The sequence below is a fragment of the Dinoponera quadriceps genome, unplaced genomic scaffold (assembly GCF_001313825.1).
Source record: "Dinoponera quadriceps isolate SergipeBrazil2010 unplaced genomic scaffold, ASM131382v1 scaffold1750, whole genome shotgun sequence".
NCBI lineage: Eukaryota > Metazoa > Arthropoda > Insecta > Hymenoptera > Formicidae > Dinoponera > Dinoponera quadriceps.
The window spans coordinates 316,586-337,003 of record NW_014556445.1 but is presented as its reverse complement, the minus strand read 5'-3'; the positions used below and the strand labels follow the sequence as shown (position 1 = coordinate 337,003).

The window sequence follows — 20,418 nt, the reverse complement described above, 5'->3', positions numbered from 1 at the left end:
GGGGGGGGGGGGGGGGGGGGGGATGGCAGTTGTCGGCAGTAGGGCGAAGGAAGAGGCGGAGGAGTGCCGAGAGAGAAGCCGAGGTCCGTCGGTATCGATCGGGCGTCTGCGGTAGATTGACACGTGTCATGGCCGCCTCTCCCGGTGCCGGAGAGAACGAAAGGAAGGAAAGCGGGAGAAGGACGCCGGCCGCCGTGAGAAGCCGCGGGATAAGGGAGAGGAAGCGAGAAGGAGCGGCGGCGGCGGCGGCGGCAGCGACGTGGCGGCGGGTGGCGCGGCGTCGAAGGTGGAGGAGGCCGCCGAGTGGGTGGCTGGCTGGACGGGCGGCGGGAGGGGGAGGGGGGCCGAGGGAAAAGGACATTAAGGTGCGTAATAGCCAGCGGGGCGAGCGCGCACCGCCGCGGCATCGATTAGACAGAGGCTCCCTCATCCCATTGCTAGAATGCAGCCCACCCCCTCCTGCTCCTCCTACTCCACCGCCACCTTCAACCACCCACTTGCTCACCATCCGCCTCCCCCTACACAGGAGTCCCCACGACCACCCACCTCCACCTACTCCGTCGAACTGGAGAGCCCCCGAGTACGTGCTCTACATACACACTCGCGCGCTTATGTCAGTTCCTGTCCTGCTGCCGGCGCTGCCACCGCCGCCACCGTTGCGAAGAGGAAAGAGAGAGGGAGAGCGAAGCGAGCAAGCGAGAGAAAGACGGCATAGCGGAGGGTGAGAGCGCGGTGGGCTCTCGGGGAGAAAAAGAGACAGCGGCTACGGAGGGTGGCCGAAGCCACCTCTCTACCTATCCCGTGGCACCTACACACTCGCCACCGGGGACACCAACGTCTAACGTCGTTATAAACATTAACGGAGCGGCTCAATATTCCCCGGACCTTGCATCCCCCTGCGTCTACCTCCGGTCCATCTCCCTTCTCGGCACCGAGCACCTCACCCCTCCTCCTCTTCGCCCCGCTGCCTAGTGGACGCTCGCATGCGGCGAGCTCACCTTGCTACGGTTTCCGGGTCCTTCGTTGACCCTACGAAGGGTTACTTAGTTGGTATGCCTCGACTGGCCCAAGTCGAAAGGGTGCACTCGCCACTTCTTAGCGAACGAAGTACGAAATATCGAATGGTACCTGTGCCGGGTAACCAGCTTTCGGACATTGGTCATTCGACCGATAATGCGGTTCTTTGTTCGCGAACCGTCTATTTTCTGAAGATCGTCTCGAGAGGAAACGAGGAGATTCAGGGATTTGAATCCACTCGACTCTTATTTATTTTTCGACTGACTGGCTATTAAGCGTGAAACTTTTTATACTTTAATGAAAAGTTTTTATTCTAATGAAGAAATTACGGGGGGGGGGAGGGGGAGATATATATATATAATAAGAACCTTATTATACAAGAATTATGTCAGAATTACTCGGACTCGTTAGAAATATACACCAGTCGCGAATACGGGCCAACCGAATATTTGCCAGTCAGCTGTTACGTAAGAATCTAGATTGGACTTTTTGAACGAGTATATTTGTGCCGCGATGATCGAATGTAGTTTCAAGAACGTGATAAGCGCGACAAATTCGGACATTTCGAGCGGGATCTATTTGCGCGAGTTATTCTCTAATCAAATTCCGTGTATAATGACAAAAGGCCGACACGGTGCAATAAATGGCTCGACAGAAATCGGTAATTGGAGACAGAGATAACGAATGCCGGCCGTTCCTCTTGCAAATACAAACAAGTCGAGCAGAATTACGTTAGGGAGATTCGGTCGATTTCATGCGATCACTCGGCTGGAGGATCCCACAGTTCCTGAACCGGGAAGAGAAGAGCGATGAAAAGGAGGTTAAGAGAGTCTGCGGGAATGGAGTCGTGGCCGCTTACGGCTTCGGATCGAGATCGTCTAATTTCGTTCGACGAGTCCCGTAAGGATCCTTCTCTGCGTCGTCTCTTTCCTCTTCTTCTTCGTCTTCTACTTTACCCGGGCTTCGATTTCGGTGACGGGGTCGTGCGAGCCCGGCGCGTTCCAAGGGATCACGCTGATTATTGTTAATTATAGCGGGCATTAAGTCTGAGAGAGGGTTCGGGGGGAATGATCAGGATCCTCGATCATTCCAGTCAGATTAGCGATGGTGATCGAAAGTACGATGGATGCTACGCATCGTTCCCTACGGAGGGAATCGAATTAAACTCTGCGGTCTTAAACTTAATTTATTCTCCATAAATTGCAGCTGAAACATTTGCGACATGTTACTCTATGGAGTAATTAATTTGTTTTCTTTTATGGTAAAGTAGCACTTGCACGCGTACGCTCATGTCACGTGTATCGATCTTCACAGAACTTCGAAGAATCTTGGAAAAAGAAGAGGTAGTTATGGATTATTCATTGTGTAATCGCGGTGAAATATTTTAATATATAATTGTGTATCGCCTCTATTGAATTGGCAATCTTTATGATCGTGATACACGGTGGCGTGATATTACAAGAGAAAGAGCGAGAGCGAGAGAATTCGTCACGTTTATGACGCTCAACAAGTTATCTCTCGCCTTACTCTCTCCCCTTTCTTCTCTCTTGCTCTCTTGTTCTCTCTCTCTCTCTACCTTCGCGATCAAACCGTAAGATCACTTCGTTGAAGTTATTTCACGTTTACGTGAGCCTCGTTGGTAGCAGGTGCGCATCCTTTTTCCGCACTGCGTCCGGTAATTAGGGATTAGTCATCGACGATCCTCGATCAACGACGACAACGAGCGGATAGCTGGGAGTGTCGCACGATGCGTCAACCATGGATATCATATTGACGTATCGGTGTCTCGGCGATGTTCACGAGCATCGGCCAATTAACGGCCGTCTCTGTTTTTTCGGCAAACACTCGTAAATCTCGACGAATCTGCCCGTCCGATTTTTCTCCCCTCCATTCCCACGATACTCGCGACAATCGTTCGCCTTATTAGCGCCGTATACGCGTGCAGTATACGTGATACAACGGATTTACGCGGGATCGTTTGGATTCGTAATCCCCTCGTGCTAATCGCGTCTTTCATTAAGACCTGTTTATTTTCATTTATCGAGCTGGATGTCTTAGTTTGTAATTGGCATCGTTTTGTCTCGTGGTTAACGCGAATGCACATACCTACAACATTTGTCTCTACAAGGATTCTCTATTAAGTGACGAATTTAGGTTATCAGTCGGTCTTTATCATCACCATCGTCAGCACTGTGATCCAGTCACTCAAGTCACTTTTCTTGACAAGTCACTAAAAAATTCACTATCGTCCAAAAATGGATCACATTTGCTTTATTGAGCTGCCGTTAAATTTGTAAAATACAGTTCTATATATATTTTTGCCGTCTCGATAAAACTGCCCCGAAACTGTATTTGTATTGTATCGCGCATACTCTTGTTCTTTTTTTCTTTATGATGAACTTTCAAACCGTATTGTGAAAAGAATTCGCTACACATTAAGTTATCCAAAGATATATCTGGGAGAATAAATGTTATTTTTTCGCTTAAATGGCCTTAATAACTCTCAGAAAAAACTTTTTGTCACCATTTTGATGTCTGATAGGTTTTTTCACCTTTTCTCCTAAGAAGCAGTCGTTATATACTTTTTTCATTCCGGCGACTGGATGGCAGCGCTCCTTCCTTCGTCGAAAAATAATTAAAATTGTAAGATGTAAATATATTTGGACAATATCTGACTAGAGATCCAATTATCGGGAAAAGATGCCCGAGTTGAGAAATGTTTAAGCTTTACTTTCATCGAAGAAAGATCCGTCCTGAATTTCCAAGTAAATCCAGCGTTGGACGAGACGGAGTTGAGAACACCCTGTGTGTATTATACACAGAAACACGTAGAGGATACGAAGATACCAGGGATCGCGGCGAGGAAATTCATTATCGAATATGACGGCTGCTGCGCGCAGTAAGGCCGCAATATGCCGTCTTACTTTATCAGTTTCAGTTACACCGCGCTCGATATCGCGAGGACAAATTACAAAAAATTCAGCCGGGCGCTTTTTATTCGCGAGTCCGCTCGTCAGCGGCGGTGTATTCACGGACGGCAACGGCGGAATAATCCACCGAAGGGCTCGTTCGGTCCCTTCGGTTATGCCGCTACTCGCGATATCCGCGACACCCGATCAAGAGCGGTTAACCTGGGGCGCTAAGTTGGTTACGCTGTAACGGAAACATTTTTGCAACTTCTCGACTATACGCAAATCGAATTTCAGTCACGTCAAAGGTAGACTAGAACGACGACTACGAGTCCGGGATATTAGCCGATCGGCGACGGCGGGGGGAGGGGAAGGGTGACACCGACGAGCATGTTTCGGAGCCGGATGGAAATTTCATTCGGTAGTTTTCTCCGCTTAATAAGACGAGAGACGGAGCCACGAGGTCGCTGCCGGTTCGCAGACTTCGGAAAGGGGAAACAGAAAGGGCGCAACAAGGGCGGGGGTGATGCGGAGGACGCGCACGAGCTGCCGGCGGAAAGGGGGGAGGGGGGGCACGGAGGGGGATCCGGCTGCAGAGGGGCGGCCAGGACTGGGAGGCGAAGTGTCGTCGTCCGAATAACGGCCAAGCGGCATCGACCGATCTTCCTGCCCCCGGCCCGCACGAAGCGTCAACTTGTTTCCCTTCTGCCGCGCGAATATCGGACCTTCAATTTGCCCACTGCGGTCCGCTAACGCGATTGTCCTCAGCGAGCTGTCCATGACGCGGTTGTTGCGTGACGCGTGATCGGGGTATGACGGCTAAACGACTCCCGAATTCGCTCCGCAGCGAATACGCATACGCTCGAAAGCGCGAATGGATTCTCCTCTCTCGCGGGTCGCCGAATAAAACGAAATCACGGCTAAGAAACGAGCTCTTTCCGCTCCAGCCTGACCGAAAAACATTTCTCCGTCTCGCACGGACACGAGCGATCGTGCGATAATTGTTCCGTAGAATTCGGGTATTGAATCGTATCGTCGTATCGTAACGATGCTTCGTTTTAAGCGACAGACGTTAGAGTTGATCTGATTTTTTCTATTAAGGATGAGGTTTATGTGTTACAGACAGGCCGCTGTTAGCATTGTATTTGCGTTTCACTCACCATTAACCGCTGTTGCCAATCCACTGACCGTCCTACTACCTCGTGTCCCTCGACGAAATCCGCCGTGGCATCCCGAACCGTTTCACAACGGCGTCCGACCAGCATTCAATCATCACTATCCAACCTTCTACAGCGTCCAGTTTTCCAGGCCCACGTCGAATGCATTTCACTCATTTTTTCACTGCACTCGCGACGCGCTTAACGAATGTCTAATTGATATTTTGGCGTTTCAACGAAATGTTCCGACGCGGCTAGCCAAAAGTATCTCGATAAACTAATATTCACTCGACCGCGCCGTAATGTCTCTTTAACTGTTATTATAACCTAATCCTGCCTCCGCGGCAGCGAACGATCTTGACCGATGACGAACGATCCCGATCGATACCGACTACGTCCGAAAAGCTCCGAGGCCTCCCGACTCGCCGCTTCGCCTGACGCACAGTCGATACGCGCTCAAAACATATAAAAAGGAAAACAAAGTTCACTTTTCCACAACAATGAGTTTTCCGTAAATTTAACGAAATTCGCACTTATTCATAATTATTTGTCATTGCGACGTGAATTCTGCCATCGTCAAATCTGAAACAAAGGAATACAATTTTGTTCTTATCAAGTGTTTGACTTAACTAACGGGTTAAATTAAACGCAACTTAACATAACCTAACTAATCTAATCTAAAGTAATAGTAAGATTGGAGTCAAATTGATCTCGTGGTTTCTTTTATTTTACAGAGTGCATGCACGGTTCTCCTTAAAGAAGTTTTACGTTATTATTTATTTGTTTTGTCCGTTTTATATGTTGATTATATGAAAAATGAGCAAAGAGTACAAGGACAAGAATACCGATGTGATCCTACCTTCCTGGATGCGTTAAAAATCCAACCGTTTTTATCCGCTAATATAACTAACAGGTGAATAAAGAATATGCTTAAGCCTTTGCGATTATAATTCAACAACAATTCTCATTTTGGCAACTGTGTCTCAGCTTTCAATTTGAATCTAACTTGCCAAGAGTGAATTCACTGCGCGATCGTCACTCTCTCCTTCTTTTATTATTCCTTCTTTTTATTCTCAGTGATACTTAAAATCGACCAATGGAGACCTTCGAGGACGACGACGACACCCACTTTTGCATCAAGTGCAATTTGACAATACACGGTCTCGATAATTACGTGCGGCATCGTCAGTCGGGCTGTCGGCCGCCCGACGACAAAAACGACACCGTCCACGAGTCACCTTCGACGCCGACAACGGTGTCCTATCCCGAGATTCTAAACGCGGATGCGTTCTTCAACTCGCTGGAATTACAGAGCAGCAAGTCGAATCCGCGGCGAGCACCGGATTTATTGGACAATGGTAGAAAATACAAGAAAGAGGAAAGAAAAAAGAAAGGCCAGAAGAGCGTCCAGGTGGACGCCGACGAGCCCGGCGCGAAGGATAAACTCCACAGCATGTTGCCCGCCGTCAGCGAATTGGACGATTCCGTTCATTTATGCATCCAATCCCTCGTGTTCCCCGATATCGTCGCCTCGACGATCTTGACCGGCAAAACCTCGGCAAGCGTCACGCCGAGTAAATTGACGCAATCGATGTCGCAAGCCGGCTCAAACATGGACGGCGCGAGTTTCCCGGCCAAACACGAGTCGGAAACGTCGCTGGAGAGTCTAATGACCGACTCGAAGCAGACCGACCGAAAGAGGCAGGAGAATCCTCAGCGAATGGAGTCCGATCACCAGACCTGGCTGGAGGATATCATTCTCGCCGACCTTACTTTGGGAAACAGCGAGAACAAAGAGCTGACTAGATACGACTTCGAGTACCAACAGGACGACGATTCGGAGGACGACATGCTGGACGACGATTCGGAGGAAGACGATTCCTACTCGGATTCCGACGACGGCGAAAATCGGGAACGTCCACCGCGAGGTCACACCGGCGGAAAGTGGAAGCCTGAGCTCGGCGATTTGCCGCAGGACATGCCACATATGCATGAGGACGATGTGGATCCCGAGGATGATCATCAGGAACGCCCCCCGCCGACGTATACCGGCGGAAAATGGAAACCGACGGAGACAACGCAAGTAAGATGGGTGGGAATTTAGTTTAAGATCAAATTAACGATCAAGTTCGTGAATAACGAGCCTAGTAAACACCAACTAACAGTAACATTATGACAATATTATTATTTTTCACTCAACAATGTAACTGTTAAACGAGGTGTCTTGCAGCCGTCCCATTCGTCATTGTGGTTTAGGTCAACGTAAATAAAAAGTCCTCTATCATTTTGCAGATAACCACAAAATTTTGAGTTATTAATTGTTGAAAATATCTATATATAAAGCTTCTTTAAGTAATGTTTCTTTAATAACTGAAAAATTTTTTTAATTAACAATGTCAACGTAGAATAGAAAAATAAACACTTTTGAAAGCTTTCGGGCATGATTTACAAAAGACGGTCGGTTTTACGGCCGGCAAATTCTCTCGATCGTCGGCTCGGATCTTTTCAAAAAAACTGGCGAGGTCCACGAACGCATATAATGGCGAATCAGTGCACAGTCTTGTCCAGTCTTGTCCAGTGTAAATTAGTTTGTGTTCTTTAAGTGAAGTAGAGTATTGTTCCTTTGGAAAATTGTTCTCTATTGATTATTTGCCGGTGAATTAACGATCGACACTCTGCTTCGCGAAGCGCGGTGTCCGTTCAAGCACTCCCGTGATCTCTATTCCGCAATCGTTTTTATCGGAGAACCTCAGATGTATTTATTAATTGATCCTTCTCAATTCGACACGTAATACGGTACTCTGTGTGCGATCTCGCGCGAGCGATAATGATTCGTCGGACAAAGAGACGTCAACTATTACAGAAGATCGAGGAATACGAGAGCAAGGACACATCCGGACAACCGCCGCCGGGATACACGCGAGGGAAATGGGTACCGGGTGCACGAACGGATATCGAATCGGGATATTGGTGCAATCCTTGCGGCAGGAAGCTCGCCTCACGATTGGTCTACAACAGACATCTGCTCTCTGATTTGCACGCTAGAAGGAGCATTAGAGAGATCGACGACGGTGTTCATTTACCACGCGGAATGGATTCGTACGCGAACAGAAGAGTGTCCACTCGTAGGAAGGCTTCGTTCGCAATGGTAATCTTTGAAGAGGGATCCTTGCAACAACGTTATGCTACATCTCCTATCCTTTGATCTCCCCTTCTATCGTTTCTATGTCGTCCGTCTCGAGACGAAAGAATACAAAAATATCTCGTTACTCTCCCAATTTGCACAAAACTATTCGATTACATCTCGTCGTAATGAATATATATATATATATCGTCAGAAAGCGCAAGAGGAACCCGAGCGGAAGGAAGGCAAGAAAGGCGTGCGCAGAAGAGAGAAGGAGTTCCTTTCGTGCGAGATGTGCCGCTCGCGCGTGAGGAGGCCTCAAATGGGTAAACATTTGCTTTCCCATTACCATTGCCGCGTGGCAGGAGTGAATCCTTGCAGTCCGAGCGCACGCCGCTTCCTACTGGAAAACATGGCGAATGTGGTGCGACAGTGTTCCTTCCAATGCGCCCCTTGTCGTTTTTACTGCAACACCGAGGAGACGTTCCTACTTCATTGGCGTTCTGATCTTCATGTCAAGACTTTGGAACAGGTGAGTTATCGATCGCTTGCCACGCGTGTTTAACGCCCGAGTGTTTAAACTCGCACAAAGCCGAAGGCTTCAACCGAAGGCTTCGACCTCCTATTCCCCGTTGTGACTTCACCTGTTTGACAAACCGGGCTCGCTTGGTTCGCGTGTCAAGGTGGCACACAGGCACTCAGCCGTGAGAGATGTCCTTCGTCATTTTCCCTCTGTCCTTTCTCCTCAGATCGGCGGCAACTGCAAATGCACTCCGTGTGATTTCTGGTGCGAAGACAGCGAGATGATGGAGGCTCACCTTCTCAGTGCGAATCATCGTGAGGTGGTGTCTATGATGAACGGCTCCGTGCCGGTGGTAATCAGTTGCCAACGCGCCTTGCCCTGCCGCACTTGCGACCGGCAATTTCGATACAACTTCCAGCTGCGAGTGCACGCGAAGGAGACGGGCCACGAGCCGAATTTCACCGCGTCGGACGAGTATCAGCATCGTATTCGGTGCGACATGTGCCCGAAGATCGTACGGTCCCTGATCTCGTTGCAGCGTCATCAGCTGCACTGTCACGTCGCCAAGGACGAGGGACACAGCAAAGATACGACGGTGGTCGCGCGACCGGCGCCGTACTTCTGCTCGTTCTGCTCGATGAACTTCGTCACCACCCATGAAGCGATCCGACATCGGAGAACTTCCAGTCATAAGGAGGCTGTAAAAGCCCGCAAGAGTCAGGAAGGATTGGCGGAGACTACGGTACGAGAGTGCTCTCACTGCAATGAGAAGTGTTCGAATCTCCCGGTGTATAAGAATCATCTTCTCCATTGTCATCCGGAACTATGCCACAGGTAACTTATCGATTGCATGTTGTTTATTCTATTATTAGGTGTGTGCGAAAAAGTCTCAGTCCTTTGACTTGTGTGAAGGTAGAGCGGAACTTTGCGAAGAAAGACCAAAACTTCAGCACGTAACCTGATATAGTACTTTGCAAACTTCCACGACAAACGTATCAGGTTTGTACAGAAGTTTTAATCTTTTCTTGCAATTCTCGCCTTATTTTCACATAATCAAAGAGTTAAATATTTTCCATACCTAAATTATGAATAGCGGTATGTATTTTTAATTCTGTGAAATTACGCTTAACTAACCGGCACATTCAAACTTGTTATTTTGGCGCGTATTCTACTACGTTCTTAGGAATTATGAGTGCGATCGTAATTGTACATTTTATAATCTCCTTCGGACAGATGCCCTCGGTGCGGTGTGCTCTTTGCGCTCTCGCAAGAAGTCACTAGGCACACACGAGAAGGCAATTGCACCAAGGACGACGAAATGAGTATGGCTCAAATGATGGATGTGGAGAAAGAATGGAAGTGCAAGAATTGCGCGTTTTCCACGGATTCTCGAGGCGAATATGTCTTTCACGAGGCTCTCCATGCCGGTGCCGTTGAAACCGACGAAGGAACGTCCAGTACCGACAAGCTATTGCCGAAGTATCAGTGTCCAATTTGCCAGAAGACCCTGACGAAAGCCTCGCTACGGATTCACATAAGGCAACACACCGGTGAGAAGCCCTTCCCGTGCGCGAAGTGCTCAGCCTCGTTCTCGAAAAGATCGGACCTGAACGCTCATCGGAAAGTGTGCAGCACTTCCTTGTCAGCGGAATGCCTGGATAAAACTGGCCGCCAGCGGAACTTCGTCTGTTCGGACTGCAAAGGAAGCTTCTACACAAAGTGAGTAGCAATATGATCAGTCGATCGTCCTTCATTATCCTTGAATTCGCTTTTTCGAGCGTTACTCGCCTCGACCGCGACTTGGTCTCTCATTCGGCGCGCTACGGTCCGCTCTTTCCGCAACGTGACTGCTTTGCGATAAATAAAAGGTGGCGTATTCGGGGGTAAAAACGCTCCCGCGGCAATAAAAGCGCTCGCCGCCAACTGGAACCGCGAAATGTTCGCGCGGTCGTAGTAAAAGTGTCCTCGCTGCATAACTATAAAATAAAGGAGCGTGGTCCAATGGAAGGAGGGTGAGGGGGGAGAGCGGGTAGGCAGAGCGGATCGAAAACGCGAGAGGAAAGAAGCGAGATGAGCGTCGCCAAGGCGTCGCTCGCAGGAGAGAAAGCGAGAAACGAACCGGGGGAGAAGGAAGAAACGCACGCGTTGGCCCGACAACGGCTGTCGTATTAACATCTCATAGCAGCGTATATAAACCCCGCCGGTCATTTCACTATTTAACGGGTCTCCATTATATAGTCCGCGGTGGTGCACGTCGTATATTTCTGCGACGCCGACATATGGCAGCGCGATGTGCTATACGCGCATTAACGCGCGAGCCATCACAAAATTAGAATACCCAGATTGGCGAGTTGATCGCTTTGAATATTTCTCTCGTTGCTCTCTCGCGTGCTCCCGTGTGATTGAATTCTACGCTGAGGCAAGCTACCGTACATCTGTTACGCCGTAGATTTATCACAATGATACAATGACTCGCGTACGCGAGAGGCTCGTCGCTCACACGACGCCTCGGTTCGAAAACGCGACCACGACGAATATGTCGCTGTACGTTGCTGCCATTGTTTATTTCTGGGAGCGCACCAGACAAGGCGAGAGATAAAAATGTATGAGACTTCCTATCCCGATGGCGAGGCTTCGACAAGTCGAGTCGTTCCCCGTCCGGGAGAGATGAATTCCATCGTCTCACCAATGGGCCAGACTCGCTGCCAATGAGCAGCAGAGCGCGGCGAGCGCACGTGCACCAGCGTGTGGATCATTTCGGTGTTTAACGGGCTCGCATTACGGCGGATATATACCCCGTGTCCCTTTAATACCAACGTGTGCAGGTGGGCGATCCTCCTACGAGCGCCCGCACTCCGCTAGTGTTTGTGTGTCGCTCGTGCGGTGCGCGTCGACATAAGTATTAAACCATTGCTCGGGTGTAGAGCGGTCGCTATAAAGCAAATGTTAACACCTTGGCCACGCCGCCTCGGTCTTCTCCCGCCGCGCCTCCTCGCCGAGTCCTCTCTCGTACACGCATTACCTTCTGTAACAGCGCCTATTCAACAGCCAGCCACCGACCTATTCTCACAGCCAGCGGCCTCGAAGCCGAACGACCGGCCAGAAGTCTCAACATGCAGCCCGAACGACGAGGGTTTCGCTTAATGCCGCGGTTCCGACCGTTTCGAGGGATTACGTTTGACCGTCGTCGTTTGGGACACTCTTTAGTACGCGCTCCGACGCTGATACCCTCTTTTTTCCTCGACGCGGAAGTCGTCGACGACGGCCCGACGACGAGGCCACCCTCACGTCAGGGAGGCGCGATCGTTTCTACGTGTAGTCTTCGTGTCACTCGCGATCGTCTCCATTCACGTATCCTGGTATCTAAGGCTTTCTTGATATACAGTCACTAAATAATACGCACAAACGGGCAGTTTAGCGCCAAACGCCGAAATTCAGACGAAAATTATAAACATGGGCTAAATTTAATCTTCGTTAATTATATAAATCGTATGTTTCGGTCTTTTCTTTGGATCATATCAAATATTTTTCTCTCAGTATGATCGTGATTGCACGCAGAGAAAAAGATGTCTTTGGATTTAATAAAATTTCTTTAATTAAAACAAACTCGTCTTTTGGAATGGAGCAAACAAACGAATGTTTGATTCAACAAACAGGATCATTTAGTTCCCCGAACAATAAATATCTTTACATCAAATAACATATTTTTTTCGTATTTTCATTCAAATATTACAATGGTTGTCACAAACAATAAATTATTTTAAAAAATAACAAAAAATAACAAAAAAAAACAAAATTAGAAAAATAGAAAAATATTGCAGAACTTCTTTTTCGTTTCATTGGAACGATATTTAACCCTTTGCACTCGAGGGCTCCGGAGCGGAGCCATTTAAAATTTGTCTTCAAACTCTTCAAACTCAAATGCAAATAGCAAGATCCGGAATATCCTATACACAATAGTTTTTACGATTTGTCTTTGTCCTTATGTTATGAACTGAAAGTTATTTGCATTGTCTCCATAGCGGAGTCCTCGAGTTTGAAGACAAATTTTAAATGGCTCCGCTCCGGAGCCCTCGAGTGCAAAGGGTTAATACATAGCGAAATCATTTTTGTTTTATATAGGAAATGAAATATCTCCTCTAAATAATGCTGGTTTTTTCTATCTAAACAACATAATTTACTCCAACGAAATAATGACATTTTCATACAAACAAAATGATATCAAATTATGTTGCTTATATCAAACGAACTCAAGTCAAACAAACATGTGTACTAAATCCAAAGATACTTTTTTTTCCGTGCACGATGACTAATTCACTTTAATAATTATTCATTTGTCATTATTCGAGAGAAGCGGGATCGTGTGCCGATATAATATGCGCGAGAAATGATGATTCCGAGAATGATTCCGCACAGGGAATTTCGTATTTTCATAAGCTCCGACAGAGCTTGCGCCCGTGCGAGAATGCTCCGTCGTGGCGGAGACCGCGATTACACGGCGGTGTCTCGCGAAAGTCGAAACTAGTTTTGTGAAGTTTCGACGAGTCTTCAAATTATTTAATCGACAAATTTTACGATCCCGCTCGGCTTATCCCCGAGAATCACTCTCCACCGTCGTCGCCAACGACAACGCTTCCCCCGGTATCATCTTCGTGCAAACTCGGACCGTCTCTATGCAGACACTCTATAATCTTCCTCGGCGCTGAGCTTCCTGTAGCGTGGAACGCGAGATCGACGTACCTGGAACTCAACGTCCCGTTCCGAGCGAAAGGAGTTGGAAGTTCCAGCAAGCTACCTTGATTAGAACTCTCTCTCCTCATCTCCTTCTCTCCCTCCCTCTCTCTCTCTCTCTTTCGCTCGCTCACTCACTTATTCCGTCTTTCTCTCTACGCCTCTTCTTGTCGCTACCACTATCTCCCGTAATAGAAAAGGGGAGACTAGGAAGGAGTATATGCGTCATCTCCTACGAGGGCCAGTTGGCAAGATCGTTCGTTAGCTCGGAGACCAGGCGTGTTCGTGGTGGAGTAACGCGCAGCGGCGATATAGGGAGACCCTCGCGAGGAACGCAATGATGTCGGAAGGAAAAACCTGGCGCAACGGACAAGTAGGAAGTCTCTCGCGCCTTGACCTTCACCACCCAGGAGCACCTTAATTCTCGCCTGAGCACAAATTTCAACGTGACGCTAGCTCTGAACGAACCGTCTTGCTTATATTTTCGCTTTGCCTGCTCCCCGTTCTCGCTAATTGGGACAGTTTCGGTATTCTGCGAGATATGCCATTAGAACTCGTTTGCGAGAAAAGGGGCTGCAGCCTCATTTTTGCGATATATCGACTGTATTTCGTACTGAGAATTTCGCAAAAATGCGAAATCGTAAATCGAATAGTTCTCGCAATACGCAGAAAGACACACGCATAAATCTGAGAGCGTGTAAGTCATATCGTTCGGGTCGGTGCAGGTCGGTATGCGAGAGACAAAAAAATTGTAATGAATCGAGCGGAGGCTTAGAAGGGGAGAAAATAAAGGAAGAAACCAATTACGAGGAGACGAGCTCGCGCAACGATGGATCGCGCATTAAGCGATTCCCAGAATACGCGTGCGTCTCGCGATGTATGCGCATATTCAAGATAGTATGTCATACGTGCGAGCTACTAACTGCACGATTTATTTCCTCTCGGAGCAAGAAATGGAAAAGGAATAACAGGAGGACTCGGAAGGATCATATACCTGCTCTCAAGACGATTTCAGACCGACCGAGAACTTTTACCGGAATAAGATTCTCGATTAGAAATGACGACGGAAGAAAGATCGACTACTAGAAAGTGGGGCAAAACACTAATAATTAATAATGATGAAAAATAGAGAGATTCAATAGAGGATACAGAATACAAATGTATACACGCTTCGAAGTATTCCGCTTGTTCCCAACGATGAGGTCATGCACGATCTCATCGGATTTTGGAGCTGCACGCTAAAACCAACTCCGTCGTTTCGCATTTCTCTCGCGATGGTATTAATACGCTACTGATCAAACTTGTCCCATCTCTCGACAGAAACAGACAAAATCCTACTGAACGGAAATATGAACGGAGTTATCGATGAAACGTTTGGTTCGGCAACTTGTCAGACAAGTTGCCTAGCGAAGAAAATTAATGATGCTGACGTGAATCTGGATTCAGGAGTACAGAATAATGAAGTGGTCCAAAATTTTTCTCTTGACGTGTATTTCGCAAGGATTAACTTCGATGATCGCGTCTTCAACGGTTCTCTCACTTCTTTATTTGCAGTCTTATAACGAATACCATTCAACTGACATACTACTTCAAATTATAATCGTGTATTGTATCTTTCGCGAAATGCGATAAAGTCCCCGAAATTTCGGAATTTAAACCGGTACTCATTAAATAATTTCCCCCTTCAACCTTTGAATTCCGGCATTGATAATTTTCCCGACACAGTCCTCTCAATCGTCAGATCGCACGGGGAAAAAAGATTCCGCAGCTAATTATGAAGTTTAGCTGAAAATGTTTTAGCTGCTGTAATTGAAAATTTGTCGCCGCAACTAAATCTTTAGTTATTGTTGTCAGATGTATTATAGGTGCTGTAACTAATACATGTCTATTCTAGGTAAACTCACAGGTGCCCATACACTAGCTGAATCTCCGTTGTAACATATGGACACACTGCAAGTTCAGCTAGACACATATTAAATATGACACCTATACACCCCTCTAGCAAAAATAACCACAGTTTTAGTTACAACAGTGAGCTTTTAGCTACAGCGGCGAAACATTTTCAGCCAAACCATGTTTCGTTACGTCAGCGGAATCTATTTTTTTTCCCATGCACTATTCGTCCTCGCCTCCGTATTGTTCAACGCGGCCCAACATCGCCGAATAATCTAATTAACCCGCAACGAAACGTCCGGATGCCTCACGATCGATCCTACGGCTTTCCCGCTCCGACGATCGCGCGATATTCCCTTCCTCGTCGGCCAGGTTCGTTACCTGTAGAACAAGACGCGTGCTCGCGTAGCTGCTGTACGCGAGAGCGACGCAGCACGGGAATAAAAGGAGCCGGGAGCGAACGTGACGATGGCGGAATCGCGACCGTGCGGGGGCAGAAAAGGAGCACGACGCCGCGCACCGGGTGGCGAACGAGGGGAATCCAGAAAGAAACGAAAGAAAGAAGGTAATTACGCGGGAGAGACGGGCAGCTCCCGCGCACCCGATCGCCTAACCGATTCTCAGAATACGTGGCCAGCTCGCGATGTATGCGCATATTCAAGATAGTATGTTACATACGCGAGCTACTGATCGTACGTTTCGCTCCTTCGTTCACCCCCGCGCCCTCCTTTCGCCCGTTCCCTGCCCCATAGCCCCCTTCTCTTCCCTCGCCCCTTTACCTTCGCGCCCTCCTTCTCTTTCCGTCCGCTCTAGCTGGTCCACCGGACCTCCTTCGTCCTCTCCCCCTCCTCTCTCTCTCTCTCTCTCTTTTTCTCTCGGTCCTATCCAACCTCCGGCAACCCTCTCTTCTACGGCCTCACGACGTGTACGCGAGATCCCCAGAGGTATTTACATATATGGACCGCGGCGTGGCGCGCACGTATCTTTTATCTCCCGTAGCAGTAATGGCGCGTCCACCTTCCTCCGTACCTGGCCAGGTAAACACCGCGTAGATAGGCATACTGGGTGAGATTGGCGTAACCTCGCCGGCCTGACATCCTGTCGGACGACGGTCCTGATACCGCCCCGGAATAAGCGTCGCGATGCTCGCTTGTGCGAGGGAAAACCTGGCGATAGGGTATAATGTTTTCTTTTGACAGCGGCATATTCGGGACGTTACGGCGTTATCGTGATCGGGTGCCGTGTACAAGGTGTCTTACATTTTCCTTACTCCCACTCTGCCTCCCGTGTCTATGAACTCCCTTCGAATAATTAGAATCTCATTCACAAATGTCACAAAACAGCATCGATGATTCTTTGCCGCTTGTATTAAGCAAGAAATGACGATGCGTACAATGATTTATACATTCCTCCCGTTTCTGATTATTTAACGACGCAGTCGTTTCGTATTATTTACATTTTTATGATTCGAAAGAGACCAGGGGTTTGTATCAGCTTGACCTCGGCTGAAAACAATAAGTTGTCCGGACTCGGGCTTCGGTGTATCTAATCGGGAAAGCTGGAGCGACGTTTCCTCGCAATAGTTTCAATCACTCCCCTCCCCAACGTTCGCCGTTAACGAAGCGCGGTGTCGTCTTTACGGATCACCCCGTAGACACCTCGACGCGTCCCACAGGAGCGTTCGTACGCTACCGCTCCTGCGAGGGGAGGCTTACTCGAGAACTCGCGTAGAAAGGGAGAGAAAGGCGGGAAGAGATCTCCGCACGCTCTCTCTGCCCGCGCCGGAACAATGCGACGCTGTTGCGCCGCATTCGTCGCATTCGGATGCATCGGCGAGACGTCTCTCACCAGCGCCCTCGTGTATTGTGAATCGCAACGCGCGCGTGTGTACGTATCCCATAGTACACTGGTTTCAGAGACGATCGAGACGAGCGGCTATTCGGGACGCCGAAAGACCGAGACACGGAATTTAAATATCCTCTGACGTTGAATGCCTGCAGGTCATCGGTGATCCCCTCATTGATCACGAAACCACCACGTATGATGACGGACGCACAGCTTAATTTAATCGTATTTGCACGATATTTCATCATTGTGTGTTTTATATGCTAGCGAGAATAAAAATTTTTTTTACTTCGACGTAGGTGGTAGAATATACAAAACAACTGCTGAGCATTCAACGTGTTAAGCCACTATATAATAAAAAAATATTTTGTATTTGTATTAAAATTGGTTCTTGTTAAAGTCTTTGTATTAAATTTTTAATACGCCAGTGTGCAGTTTAACACATTGTATTTATCTCAACATTTTGTGTCGATATTTAACATGCCGATATTACATTAACATGTATAAGTGTTAAAATAACATATTTTATACTTCAGTGTGTCAATTAATATATTAATTTTGTGTTAATTTCCGACATAATATTTGCGTTACTTTTCAACGTATTCACCTTGCGTTAAATTAATACAACAATTTGTATAGACCGTTTGGGACATGTAAAATGTGTTAAACCTGACGCAAAACTTCTTACTGTGTAAGCTGACTATCATTAACCCTGAAAGTAATGCCCGCAATTTTAACACTGAAATAACATCAAGATCTCTCAGACCATTACGAAAAAAATTGTGAAAATCACAGTTTTTTGTATTTCTTTATTTACATTCATTACATTCATTTCCAAATTTTTATTTGTCGTCTTTATAGACGATTGTCGCCAGGGAACCAGTTATCTCATTAGATCAGGCTGATAATAGCAATGGTCGCATACCCTATTTCTCGTCCGAGTAACAGAGGAGGGGTGTACCGTCTTACACAAAATATAAAGGGAATAACGCGTGTAAATCTCGCAGGGACCCATGTTATTTTCAGGATTAAAAGAATATTTCCGACGAGGATTGATCGTCGCCAAACCCGCTCGACTTCTGACGCCGGACATGAATCCCGTCTCCGACTTTCGCATTGTCTGGCGAAATCGACATTACACCCACGCCATGCGTCGACCCTGCCAACGCGGTGGTGACGCGGTAGCGACCGCGCCACGACGCGACGCGATGCGATGGCTATGCGGTGGTGGTGCGTTCGTACGGTACGGTGTGGCACGCGGTAAGCACACGGCCCCGTATGCAGACAGTTTAGTGGTGGCCGCCCCGCGAGTCCAGTTGTCGCGTGAAATATTGCGATTCATAAAATAAAACAGGCCTGCGGTCGAGGACGCGTACATATAGCCGCCGGCCGCTAACCGTCCTAACCCTCACCCTCTCCGTCTCCTCCCTTACTCTCCTCCACCCTCCCGTCTCGTTCTCTTTTCGCCCTCTCCTACCCTTCCTCCGTCGCGTACTCTTCCTTCTAACGCGGCCCTTCTCCCTACTCGACCGGTGCCGACACCCCCGCGCAACCCTCCTCGCCCTTCGCGCGTGTTCTCTCTCTCTCTCTTCGTCTCTCTCTTTCTGTTTCCTCGCTTCGGTCGCCTCCCTTCTTTCCCGGCCCTCCAGACTGCATCGCTGTGCCCAGCTCTTTATCTTTCTTTCCGTCGCTGGATTATCCATTGGGCACAATGGGTACGGAGACCACGGGGCTCCTGGGGAATCGTAAAAAGAGCGTGCAATCGAAAATATTTCGGGATGGTGGGATAAAATAGCGGCCGCGCGTAAATTCGGCACGCCGCCGTCTCCTAGCGGTCGTCGCTCCGGAGACGCGAATCGAAGAGCTCGCATCGTATCTGCCAATTAATTAATAGCATTGTTACAACGGTACACTTGTACTCGTCCACGCGAGCGCGGTATTAATGTGCGAAATTCTGAGAATACTTTACGTCACTATTATTATTTTGCGATCTGCCGTCGCAATCGATCGCACGGCTGACGTCGCTTCGACGTTTCGTTTCACCGTCGAGCCCGTTCGTCTATCGCATGTTTCAGAATTCCATCTTCGAGAATGTTCATTTGAGTCGCGCGCGTTCGTTATTGGACCGCGTTTTATAGACTCGATTAAACCGGAGTTACGAATGTTGAGGTACAATTGCACGCATAGCCGCGTCTCCCGAGAACTGTAATTCGAGTCTGCTTGTGTGCACTCCATATCATTTCAGCCCTCCGCGCGCGTTCCCCGGTCTCTGTTCTTTTCTTTTTTTCCCTTTTTTCATCTACTCCTCTTCGGCCCCCTCTTCTCGTACGTGTTCGTACATTTATCCACGGTCGGCTGAAACGCCGCCAAGCCGCAAGCGTCGTAACGCCGGCTTTCCTCGCGCGTCCAAATTTTTCGACCACCACCGCGACGTTCCGTCGTGGAATCCGCACTTGCGGCCTCCGCGGGAGCGGTTACGCAACTAACGTCGAAAAGTTCCCCGTAAGAATGCCACGTTGCGCAACAATCGGGACGCGCTGATGGAATATACAAAAGTAAAAACTTACAACAAATGTGCGATGGAGCGCCCCTTAATAACGCGTCTCGCGATTTACGATGGAAGTACGACCCACTGTGGAAAAACAGCGGGCGAAAAAGAAAGAAAGAAAGATACGGACGAACGTTAAGTCGCAAGCGTGTGCATTAAATCGGTAGCCGTCATCGACAGCCTCGATGAGAGGGAGAGAGAGGGAGAGAGAGAGAAAGAAATCGCGCTCGGCGGGATTCAGCTTTCGCGAAAGCGATCGTCCTCTCGGAGCAGGACGCCGGGAAACGTCAACGTATATCGTACTTAAGACGCTCCTCTGTTCCGGAGATTTCTCCTTTTCCGCCGACGAAATTAGCGGGGGACATGTTTATTGTAAATGAATCCTACTGCGGAGGCGGCTCGTGGAGGACTGCTACGTGTCCCGGGGACACGGCAACGACGGAGAGGGCCGTCGAGGGAGAATGAGAGAGACAGAGGATGAGGGTAGTTTCGAGGGCGCTCGCGCGCCCGCGCGCTCACTGCTCCGATTTATGCGCCCGTTACCGAGCCCTCTGGCGCAATTAAGCTCGCGTTATAATATTGTTGTTTATTCTGAGCCCCGACTGCGAAGCGTTAACCACCCCTCCGTTGCCCCTTCCCTCCTTCCCACCCGCCACGCTACGACTACTACC

At 48.4% G+C, this 20,418-nt stretch overlaps 1 protein-coding gene across 2 annotated transcripts in view; it reads left to right on the top strand.

Moving 5' to 3' along the window:
* The window catches only part of LOC106747428 (zinc finger protein 845), a 51,859-nt gene that overhangs the window by 10,236 nt on the left and 21,205 nt on the right, over positions 1–20,418 (top strand). The window contains exons 1-6 of one of the 2 annotated variants that reach the window (XM_014624927.1): positions 5,940–5,996; positions 6,161–7,166; positions 7,947–8,231; positions 8,422–8,739; positions 8,957–9,564; positions 9,964–10,449. In XM_014624927.1, the coding sequence (XP_014480413.1) occupies positions 6,180–7,166; positions 7,947–8,231; positions 8,422–8,739; positions 8,957–9,564; positions 9,964–10,449 (2,684 nt within the window). In that variant the 5' untranslated portion in view covers positions 5,940–5,996; positions 6,161–6,179. Of the gene's footprint in view, positions 1–5,939; positions 5,997–6,160; positions 7,167–7,946; positions 8,232–8,421; positions 8,740–8,956; positions 9,565–9,963; positions 10,450–20,418 lie in introns of those variants that run through there. The other variant, XM_014624926.1, reaches the window with a different exon arrangement.